Source organism: Myotis daubentonii, chromosome 5, assembly GCF_963259705.1.
Source record: "Myotis daubentonii chromosome 5, mMyoDau2.1, whole genome shotgun sequence".
Lineage (NCBI taxonomy): Eukaryota > Metazoa > Chordata > Mammalia > Chiroptera > Vespertilionidae > Myotis > Myotis daubentonii.
In genome coordinates this window covers 106,614,429-106,626,406 of record NC_081844.1, presented here as the reverse complement: position 1 = coordinate 106,626,406, position 11,978 = coordinate 106,614,429, and the positions used below count along the sequence as shown (strand labels likewise).

The following is an 11,978-nucleotide window of genomic DNA, read 5'->3' as shown; positions in this document are numbered from 1 at the left end:
AGCAAGGAGGAAAGCAGATCTATAAACCAGATCCAGCATTGCCCTGCAAGTCACACTTGCGCCCCCCACCTCACTTCCTGATTTCTTTCTTCATCAACTAGAATGGATTCTTACGTTAAATGGGAAGTTGGACTGACAGTCTTTCACTCTGTACCAACTCTTCAGACACGATGCCAAGCCTTTATCTGCTCCCCCAAAACTCAGCCTTGGTAGTCATTCTATTGTCCTTGAGTTCCAGTCTGAGCACCTCCTTCTCCAAGACCTGTTTCATTCTATTAGTGCATCTTTTGTGGCATTGTACTTGTTTGTGTGTATCTTCTTTTTACTAAAAATATATTTGTATTGATTTCAGAGAGGAAGAGAGATAGAAACATCAATGGGCCACCTTCTGCATGCCCCCTACTAGGGATCAAGCCCACAACCCCAGGCATGTGCCCTTGACCAGAGTCAAACCCAGTACCCTTCGGTCCATAGGCTGGCAACCTATCCACTGAGCCAAACCAGCTATCGTTGTGTGTGTGTCTTAACTAGCCCTCTAAAAGAGGGCAAACTCCTTGAGAACAGGCACTGTTTAGCTACTCTATGCTCTTAAGAGACACTTTATACAGAGAATGTGCTCAATAAACACTTGTACAAATGAATTGAATAGTGAAGAAGGGGTGAGATCAGCCAAAATTAAATTAGAGAAAAAAGTTTGCTCCTACTTCCCATTTCTTAAAATTTACTCAATTTTTTATTAAGTTATTTTTAATTGAATTTATTGGGGGTGACATTGGTTAATAAAATTATATAGTTTCAGATATACAATTCTTGTATAACACATCAACTGTATATTGTGTGTTCACCACCCCAAGTCAAATCTCTACATTTATTTTTAATTGTGGTAAAATATATGTAACATAAAATTTACTGTCTTAACCATTTTTAAAAAATATATTTTTTATTGATTTTTTACAGAGAGGAAGGGAGAGGGACAGAGAGTCAGAAACATCGATGAGAGAGAAACATCAACCAGCTGCCTCCTGCACACCCTCTACTGGGGATGTGCCCGCAACCATGGTACATGCCCTTGACCAGAATCGAACCCGGGACCTTTCAGTCTGCAGGCCAACGCTCTATCCACTGAGCCAAACCGGTTAGGGCTTAGCCAGTTTTAAGTGTACAGTTCAGTAGTGTTAAGTATATCCACATTGTTGTGCAGACAATCTCCAGAACGTTTCATACCCATTAAACAACTCCTCATTCCCCCTCCCCAAGCCCTGGGAACCACTATTCTAATTTTTGTTTGTTTCTGTAAGTTTGACTCCTCTAGATACCTGGTATAAGTAGAATCATACAGCATTTGTTTAATACACTCAGCGCAAGGTCCTGAAGTTGCATCCAATGTAGCACAGGTCACAACGATGAGTGAGATTCCCCTGTTACGTGTAGGCCATACTTCATTTCTCCACGCACCTGTCAATGGATGTTTGTGTTGCTTTCACTTTTTGACTATTTTGAATTTTTTCCTGTTTCTTAAATCAATGCAAATTTTTTTTTTTAAGTTGGTCTCGTTAAGTCTAACTTTGTCTTCCTTTTTGGCAGCCTTTCTGAGAAGCAGATGTCGAGGAGCGCAGGGAAGTGACTGTCAGACCCCCGTTTTATCCTCTGTGAAATGAGAAAAATTCTAAATCTCGGCATTATATGTGTGATCTAGTATTGGCCAATAGCTCCCTCTACCAGTGAGTCTGTCAAAAACACTTTATCACACTGCCCAAAGGGAAACGAGGGAAAGCCAGCTAGGATTTAGTGATCCACCGAATGCAGAAATATCATCTGCCTTCAAGGCGTTTAAAGTCACCTTCAGAAAATAAGCCAGACCCTGGGCGGCCCCTGGGACTCTCCCAGCCGCCCCGAGGGCCTCTCTTCCCAACCATCAATCTGTGATGCAGAATTTCCTTCCTGTGCTCCGCCCAAAACACCTTTTGGCAGACTGAACGCAGAAGCACGTAGGAGTCCCCTGGTCAGACATCAAGGAATTCTGCAACAACGTTAACACCGTGTCACTCTTCTCGCCACTTTCTTTTCATTTTATATTGGAAAAGATAGTTACTTTATATAAAAATGTTAGTCCTGTTAACAGGCTTTGGGTTTCTTACATTTAAAAATTATTTTTAAATGGATTTAAAGGTCAAGGTTTTGTTTTACTTTCTAATGTGGGAGGTAAATCATGTGATTGATGGAACCCATATAAATGTGGAAATAGGTGTGGAGCCCCAAAAGTGTGAGAACCACTCTTAGAGGAAAAGCCTCCGCAGCCACCCTGGAATAAAGTAAACAAAGGAGCTGCTCGAAAGGCGATAGGGCGACCCCCGAGGAGCCCCTTCCCAAGCCCAGCCCCGCGGAGTCACAAGGCCATGAGTCATCAGGCTCCTCCCAAGCCAGGGATGGCGAACCTTTTGAGCTCGGCGTGTCAGCATTTTGAAAAACCCTAACTTAGCTCTGGTGCCGTGTCACATATAGAAATTTTTTGATATTTGCAACCATAGTAAAACAAAGACTTATATTTTTGATATTTATTTTATATATTTAAATGCCATTTCACAAAGAAAAATCAACCAAAAAAATGAGTTTGTGTGTCATCTCTGACACACGTGTCATGGGTTCGCCATCACGGCCCTAAGCTGACCTGGAAGGCCCGAAGTTACGGGAGAAGCTGAATGCCCAGCACACTTCACTTCTCCTTTGCTCAGCGCATATGAATGGAGCACGTGCTGTGGGCAGCCACCAATGATTACAGCATCTACCACGGGAGTGACACCCACGTGCCACTGACCTACGTGCTTTGAATGGCCTGCCTCACTCAGTGCTCACGACACCTAACACTGAGATTATTAAGTCCATTTTACACAGCAGGGGAAAGAGACTCATATTGTAACTTGCCCAAAGGGTGGCTGTTTTAAGGGGCAGGACTGGGATCTGAACGTGAGCCCTCATAGCTCCTGTTCTCCCACTAAGCCATGCTGCCTCTCCCAGTTCAAATAGTAAGTCAGCAAAAACCCCTACCGTACACACTTCTTAACAAGATAGAGACCTCCATTGCATAAGATGAGACCTCTGAGACCTGTTCCAGATTTAGGATGTGCTTGATTCTATTATTTCTAATGGACAAAGAATATTTTATTTAATATTTGTGAGAGGAAGAGAGAAACATCGATGTGAATTGATTTGAGAAATACAGATTAGCTGCCCCTACCCCCGAGCCCTGCACCTGCTCCTGGACCAGGGATCAAAGCTGCATGTGCCCTGACCAGGAATCAAAACCGCCACCTCTTGGCGAACAGGGTGATGCTTTAATCAACTGAGCCACGCTGGCCAGGGCTGCACGTTTCCACTTTAATTAAGGCGTTCAGGCAATAAACCTCACACGGCTGTTTCAATCTGGATGGCCTACCTTTCGGAAGACTTCTTCCTAGATCAGACTTTTAGTAAACACCCATTGTGTGTGCACAGGCTACTTCTGGGAGGATACAAAAGAAACTGCAAACAGTGGCTCCGCCTGGGGAGAACTAAGTGCCTGAGAGTCCAAGTGACCAGGAAGTTTACTTTTCACTGTATGCCTTTTGTACCTTTTGATGTTGTACCATATATAAGTATTCTTTAAAAAAAAAAATACTAATCTAAAAGAACAATGAACAACGACCCAAGCTCCCACCAGATAAGAACAGCTCGACATCTGCAGCATCGGCAGCGCCCGGTGGACTCTCGGCCAGTAGAGTTCTGTCTGGTCGTCAGAGGATTCAGTTCGTGCCTCCCCGGCTCCCACGGGCAGCTCTGTGGCTGAACATCTTGTGCCTGAGCACAGTATGAAAGCAGGCATTCAGGAGCGTCTGTCTGAAGTTTCGAAGTTTGGAGTCTTCCCAAAACAGCACAAGGAGACTCACTCAAGTGAATGGACATGTGCAAATTTGATGAAAAGGTCAGTAGGAAACCGCTTAATCCAGTCATTCCAGAAAACATGCCAATAGCCCAGGGCCTGCACCTTGACAGGCAGGCCCACCCAGTTGGCATTCTCCAGTCCCCATTCCTGCAGCCAAAACACAATACCGCTCCCCTCACTCAAGAACCAGCATTCGTCTGAACTTCCTTGAGAAAAACTTTTCCCTCTGTACCTGCAAACAAACCCACTTCCATTCTCCTTTAAAAGACAATAGCTAGAGTTTGCTCAACTCTGTGCTTTACATGTAGTATCTCAAGAAATAAGCTCTCAAGCTCTTATCTATATCACTTGTATTGAATAAGTTGCTGAAAACAAGCCAAGTCTGATCACTAGAAATACCATTTTATCAGTATTGGCTGCAGCCTAGGGCTCAGGTCAGGCATCAGAATATGTTGTCATGCCCTAGCCGGGTAGCTCAGTTGGTTAGAGCGTCATTCTGCTATGCCAAGATTATGAGCTTGATCCCTAGTCAGGGCACATACAAGACTCAGTGAATGCATAAATAAGTGGAACAACAAATCAATGTTTCTCTCCCTTCCCTCTTTCTCTCTAAAATCAATTAAAAAAAGAAAAAAGAATGTCATCCTTAAACCTAATCTAGTATGAAATATGATTTTCATGCAACTTTTGGGGTTCTACAACACGTTGGTAGAGAATAAAGGCAGCCCGCCCGGCGTGGCTTGGTGGTTGAGCATCAACCAATGAACCAGGAGGTCACGGTTCAATTCCCATGAAGGGCACATGCCCGGATTGTGGGCTCGGTCCCCAGTGTGGGGGGTGTGCAGGAGGCAGCCAATCAATAATTCTCATAATTAATGTCTCTCTTTCTCTCCCTTCTCCGAAATCAATAAAAAAAATATTAAAAAATATTAATTAAATAAAAGAGAATAAAGACAAATCTCAAATACAAACAAACTACAGACCTTACTGGTTGACCTACTCAACTGATGCATTTTAATAAACAGATCATTTATCACAGGGGAAAGGCAGGATTTCAGATGTGACCCTGGAGCTAAATCTTGAAGAGTAAGTTAGATGGGGAATCTGAAACTCAGATGCCAGTGGGGGCCGGGCACTCAGGGGCTTGAGTGGAGTGAGCTGGAAAGGGAGCAGCCAGCCCCTGGCTCCACAGCTGACGCTGGGCAGCATCCGGGCCCGTGCGGCCAGAGGAAGCACAAGACCTAGGTTTCTCTATGGGTCTCTTAAGCTTTACATGTTGGAAATTAATTTTTTAAAATCATGAAAAGCAACAGGGCAAACAACATCTATCTGTGCGCTGATCCTCTCCTACAGGCCATCTATTTTCTGAGTTAGCCCTGGGAGAGAGGAAGGACATTTTAGTAACATGGAAATGGCACTTGCAAAATCAAGACCTAGACCTAGGGCGGGGCAGCCTGGCTAGAGAGCCGCAGGCCATTTGGTTTGGTGGGAGCAGGAGGGAGAGGAGCCACAGGGCAATCCGTCAGGCCCTAGACGTGGGTACACAAAACAGCACCAGCTGCTCACTGGGGCCGTGTATTTCAGTTCACATCATGATGGCCACTGAGTGGAACGAACCCCTGACCAGGCAGCAGCCCTATCCCGTCCACCCATCAGCGTGAGGGTCCAGGCAGGAGCAGGGCCGTCCCACCACTGCTGATCTGCTGCTCCACAGATTAAACATGAAAGGATGGCAACTGGGAATGGACAGTGAGATGGACTTTATCTATAAAACAATGCAAAATCCACTTGAATTAAGAAATATTTCCAATTTTTATTCCTAAAATTAACCCAAACAGCAACAATAGACATACAGAGCCACATATCAGTAACAAACCAGGAAGGAAACAAAATATTCCAGAGACATCTTGAACAACTTTAAAGGAACACACACCAGGCTAAAAACCTACAGCTAAACCGTGGCTGCACAACAGGTTACATTTATTCCTGCATTTTCTCAGTAAGTTCTTCCTTATATTTGCCTTTCTCTTTTCCAACTTGTCGAGATTTGGCTTTGCGTTCAAGAATTTTTTTCAGATCTTTGTCCAGTTTTAGCCTGGTGATAACCACCTTTTAGGAGTGAGAAAACAAAAAAATCTTTGTTTTTTAAGTGTGAAGGGTTTATAACCACGATTAGTTTGTACAGAGAGGTCCCCTCAACAATAGCAGCTTAGGTTCTTTCTGCCACCCGACCTCCTACCCCTCTAATGCCTGAGGACTAGGATAGGAAATGTCGTTTGGGCCGGGAAAAATTACATGACCAGCATCTTTCTGGTTTGTCTATCCTCTGGCTGGAAAATGCATTAAGAAACATTGCATTCCCCTGCCAGCTACTGGGCAATACAGAGATCATAAGGTAAGAGCCCAACCATTTGGCCCTAAGGATCTGAAACTGGGAGAGACCCTGCAATTCAGTGTCTAAAGTGGGAGTGCCAAGGAGGAACATCATATCCCACAGGGTGAGTGAGGGCCACGGGAAATGCTCTCTTCTCCTCTGCACATGATCTAGTGGGGAAGTGAGGTCTGGAATGACTCTATCAAGCCTTCCCGACCTCTCCCAGGAGGTCCCTGCCAGGGTCACCTGTGTCAACGGCACCAACACGTCAACAACTCTGACAGCTACACATGCTGTGACCACCGCCGCCCAGTCCCGGGCCCACCTTGCTGGGGTGAATGCCCACGGGGACAGTGGTGCCGTTAGCCTCTCACGCTGCACCCGCTCGATACAGATGACATATTTCTTTCTGTACACCTGGACCACCTTGCCTATTTGCTGACCTTTGTAGTGTCCTCGAACCCCCTGAGAGAAAATACAAAAGAGACGCCCCATTTCCAATGCATGGACATTAGTGAGGACACCATCAGGAACACACAGGCTAACATACTTCATACCAAACAGATTCATCCGGGCAGTCAAAAGTCGGCTTTTTTTAGGTATAAATCTGCTTTGTGTTATTCTAAGTCAGGTGGAATTTCTCTACCTGAATTTTTTTCTTTTCATATCTGAAGAACAAAAAATTCCTTGAATTTAAATAGCCATCACAGAACTAATCCTTAGAGCAGTGATGGCGAACCTTTTGAGCTCGGCATGTCAGCATTTTGAAAAACCCTAACTTAACTCTGGTGCCGTGTCACATATAGAAATTTTTTGATATTTGCAACCATAGTAAAACAAAGATTTATATTTTTGATATTTATTTTATATATTTAAATGCTATTTCACAAAGAAAAATCAACCAAAAAAATGAGTTCGCATGTCACCTCTGAAACGTGTGTCATAGGTTCGCCATCACTGCCTTAGAGTAAAAGATATAATCACCGTACACCTAAAACCAATACAATGTTATATATCGGCTATATAAAAAATACAATCACTCTGACATCCTAAACAAAGAACGGTTAAAGATATACTGAGACCCATGCAACCATTTAAAATCTATGTTTTCAAAACATAATTTATGACCTAGGAAAATGCTTTAGAGAAAAAAGGAGAATACAAAGCTATACATATAGAATATAGTCTGAATATGAATCTTGTACGTATATGTTTCATATATATAGTATATAACATGATGAGATTGAAATGTATCCAAATATCCATAATGGCTGCCAGTAGACAGAAAGTAGAATTACAGATGACTATTTTTAAAATTTAAATTCTTCCACATTTTAAGATTTCTACAAGTAATACAAATACTTTATAGTCAAGACAATTTTAATGTTAAATTGAAATCTTGTGGGCTATTTTTGCATACTGAAAAACGGCTCACACTCCCAACTCTATTAAAAAATCAACCCAAAAAATAAAGAAATAAAAAAGTAAACCAGATTATGGTTTCCCTGAAAGCAAGAGCCTATTTAGCAGTAGCGGCAATATAGGTGATATTCATTAATAGGAAATACCACATATAAAGAACTAGAGAGGTACATCTACACAATGGAAAACGATGCCGCTGTAAAAAAGAAGGAATTCCTACCATTTGCAACAGCATGGATGGACCTGGGGAGCATTATGCTAGGTGAATAAGCCAGTCAGAGAAAGAGAAATATCACAGGATCTCACTCATTTGTGGAATATAATGAACAACATAAACTGATGAACAAAAATAGAACCAGAAACAGAGAAGCATCCAACAGACTGTCCAACCTATGAGGGAAGGCGGGGGGTGAGGGGTAAGAGATCAACCAAAGGACTTGTATGCATGCATATGGGCATGACCAATGGACACAGACAGTAGGGGGGTGAGGGCATGTGCTGGGGGGTGGTAGCGGCAGGGAGAGGTCAATGGGGGCAAAAGGAGACTCATGTAATACTTTCAACAATAAAGAATTTAAATTAAAAAAAAAAAAAGAACTGGAGAATCTCCATACTTCAGGTTGTCTACCAAGGCGAGGCTCAGGCTGAAAAGAGGACAGCCTTGCTTCGCTGAAAGCCCACCACACTCCGTATGACCAGAGACTCTCCCATGGAGGCTGGGAAGAAGCCCCTATGAACACGATCAAGGCTGAAGGTGCTGATAAAGCGAGTCCGAAGGGACAGCTGGGTAAAGAGAAGCAGACCAACGCTTCACCCAGTGAGGTGGGCGTGACTGCAAAGGAGAGGAAGAGGTGAGGCTGGCACCCAGAGTCTGGCTGGGCAACTGGAAGGATGATGGCTATGCCCTTCTTTCCCAGAGGCACGGAGCATGGGGGAGGAGACAGATTTTAGGAGAAAACATGCTGAGTGGTTGGCACCTGGAGACATACACTCTAGGGAAAAATTCTATTAGCAGCAAGAGGGCCGACTGGGTCTGCAACCAAGGCCTGGGAGTGATCTCCTGCAGAGCCTGGTGCAAAAGCCACCCTGAGCAACGCCTGGCAAACGAGCAGCCAGGGGGCTGATCAAAACGCAGCTAGCTTGGCCGACACACCCTTTTAAAAAATAAATTCTTAATAGAGAACTGAACCTGAATGCTGTTACCTAGGCGGGGCGGGTCTCTCTGGTGGCTCTGGCCCCCACCTCCGGTCTAACACCGCGGCGGGGTCCCAGCACTTGCCGGGGTGCCGCGGGCAAGCGAGGGCTATGCCTCCCTCACGTCCAAGCTCACAGGGCGCGTTCAGGCCAAGGCGGCGCCGGCGGGCGATGCATCTGGGTCCCGAGAGCCCGAGGGGGCCGAACCTGGACCTCGTCGTCCTTGCGGACGGGCACGGAGCGGGCGCTGTACTTCGGCCGCAGCTCCTTGGAGAGCGGGGAGGACACGATCTTGCGGCGCACGTGCAAGGGGGCGTCGAAGTGGCGTTTGCGGTTTTTGCTGCGGCCCGAGGTCACGAAGGGGTTGAACTTCATGGTGACCGTCTGCAAAGAGCGCGGCGGAGGGATGGGAGCGGCGTCCAGGGGGGTACCAGGCGGGGCCTGCTCGCCACCGGGCTCTCCTCCCCATGCCCGCGCCAGTGCTCCGCAAGAGGGGGCTTGGGAAGGCGGCGACTGGTGGGGGGGAGCGGGACGTGTGCTGGGTTTGGGTGTTAAAACCGAGCAGGGGCGTTGCCAGGCTGCGTGGCTCAGGGGTTGAGCATCGGCCTGTGAACCAAGAGGTCACAGTTCGATGCTCGATCGCCATGGGGGGCGTGCAGGAGGCAGCCGATCCGTGATTCTCATCATGGATGCTTCCATCTCCCTCTCCCTCTCTCTTCCTCTCTGAAATCAATCAAAACATATTGTTTGAAAACTGAGCGGGGCGTGGCGGGGCGTGCGAGCCTGATGGGAGGGGTCGTGGGGAGAGGAGGCACTGGCGCCGGAGGCGGACCGGAGCGGGAGGGGAGGGACAGGAAGGAATGCGCGGTTGGGGTCCTGCAGAGGGATCTTGGGGGGGGGGGGCGGGGGCGGGCAGTCCCGGGGCAGCTGGGGGAGGGTCCTACGCGGCGGACGGCTTCACAGTCCGAGAGAAACTCCACCTCGACTCACCTACCTGGCGCCGGAAGTGCTCCGAGGGTGCGCTCGCCGGGCAGGAAGTGAGGCTTCCCGGCCGCGCAAGCGCAGAAAAGAAAAGCGGGGCCCCATTCCCTCGAAATGGAGCTGAATGGCGCCCCATGCGGAGTGGGGTGGAACCGCAGTACCTCGTTTCCAGGGACCCCGGATGGGTAAGCGGCCCTGCAGGTAAGCGAAGGATGGCACCTCTGGGGGGGAGGGGCCTATTCTTGTAGGACCTGCAGTGTAGGCTTATTGATGTCCTTTGATTTATTTTTAAATATATTTTTTATTGGTTCATAGGTTGAAGCTCACCCACAGAGCCATGCCAGTTGGACTTGGTGTTCTTTTAACAGGTACACCGTCAATAGTCTTTTTCTTACCCCAAACGCTTCCTCTGCAGAAGTTGTCTAGGCTTATTATTGGGGTGCTTTTAACGTCATGATGCTTCAAATGCCATCTGCTGACCTGATTCTTAAAATCATCGAGAAGCCTGTTCACAATGCAGACTTTCATGCTCCACCATGGTCCGGCAAAACCAGACAGTGGTAGGTTTGGGGTCAGGGAATCTGAATTTAAAGCAAGCACCCCCCCCCCCCAGATGTTTGAGGATCGTGGCTAACCAACCACCTGGCTTTGCGAAACTTCCCCCCAGTTTTTTAGCCCTGTTCGGAAGAGCTGGGGTTGTAAAGTCAGACCTTGACCCAAGTGCCTCTTCACGTTGCTGGCCCTTGGGGAGCCGCCTCCATGTTTCTGAGCCTCAGTTTCCTCATCTGTGAAATGGGAATGATCTTAGCAAGTGCCTCATGGAGTTATTATGAGAGCTAAATGAGTCAATTCGTTTACAGTGTTCAGGGCAGTGTCTGGCACCCAGCGCTCAATTACAGTCATCAATATTCCTAATCTCCCAGATAGTCCCAAACCGGGCCTCGCATTCAGACTTCCCCGATTAACTCTAGATGATGCAAACCGTAAGTTTTCTGTGTTTGATGTAAACACATGCGATGCACCACGCTGGGGGAGCTCGGGTGTCGTGTCTCTTTGTTTTATAACCTCCAAACGCCTCCAGAAAGGCCAACTCAGACACTTGGCCACTCACTTTCCCATCTGAGAAATGGGACTATTGATCGTATTTACCTCATTGGTTAGGTGTCAGGATGAAACAAACCCTTAGCACAGTGCTTGGCACAAAGTTAGCACTTACTACTGACAGAAATTACTGTTTATGAGATGAATGGATAGTATAGGCTGCTTTTATTCGGCTGAGCATTTACTGTCAGGTGTTGTGCTAACAGCTTCACACACATTCCCGTATTTCATCTGTAAACAACCCGCAGAGCTGTCCCTTTCACAGGGGAGAAAGCAGGTTCTGAATGAGATGGGAGTGGTGGGTGAACATGACCCGGCATATGTATTCAATATGGTCGTTTGCCGAAACCGGTTTGGCTCAGTGGATAGAGCGTCGGCCTGCGGACTGAAGGGTCCCGGGTTCGATTCCGGTCGAGGGCATGTACCTTGGTTGCAGGCATATCCCCAGTGGGAGATGTGCAGGAGGCAGCTGATCGATGTTTCTCTTTCATCGATGTTTCTAGCTCTCTATCTCCCTTCCTCTCTGTAAAAAAACCAATAAAATATATTTAAAAAAAAATATGGTCATTACCTGGCAGCCAATAAAGATGATGAGATCTATCGTTATTCACATAGAAAGGTGTCTACTAAGTGAGGAAAAAGCAAACTACAAAATAGTATCAACAGCACGACGGAAATGCTGACCGTGATGCCCTCTGATTACTGGGATTAGGGGTGACCTTTGTGTCTCCTTTTTAACTTTTTGCTCTTTTCTGATTTTCCTCCAGTGGGGCTATGGAAATGTATTACTTGTGTAATTAAACTCATGTTTTAAATTTTTGTTTAAGGAAATCCTCAGTGCTCAATTTAGCTTTCCTCTGCAGGAAGGAAAAAAAAAACAAAAACAAAAGTACCCTCACGGCTTTCAACATTCCCTTTTCTGGGGGGTGGGGGCAGGGCAGTTTTCCCTTTTGACACAGATCAGATCTTGGGGACTGAGGTGGAGCC

At 46.4% G+C, this 11,978-nt stretch overlaps 1 protein-coding gene across 1 annotated transcript; it reads right to left on the bottom strand.

Annotated features, from left to right (window-relative positions):
• Positions 1–5,707: 5,707 nt before the first annotated feature.
• On the bottom strand, positions 5,708–10,591 carry RPL26L1 (ribosomal protein L26 like 1). Its single transcript, XM_059699199.1, is given in 5 exon segments — positions 5,708–6,028; positions 6,619–6,662; positions 6,665–6,758; positions 9,117–9,293; positions 9,904–10,591. Coding segments are annotated over 5 exon segments (567 nt in total). The 5' UTR covers positions 10,027–10,591; the 3' UTR covers positions 5,708–5,899.
• Between the last annotated feature and the right edge of the window lie 1,387 nt (positions 10,592–11,978).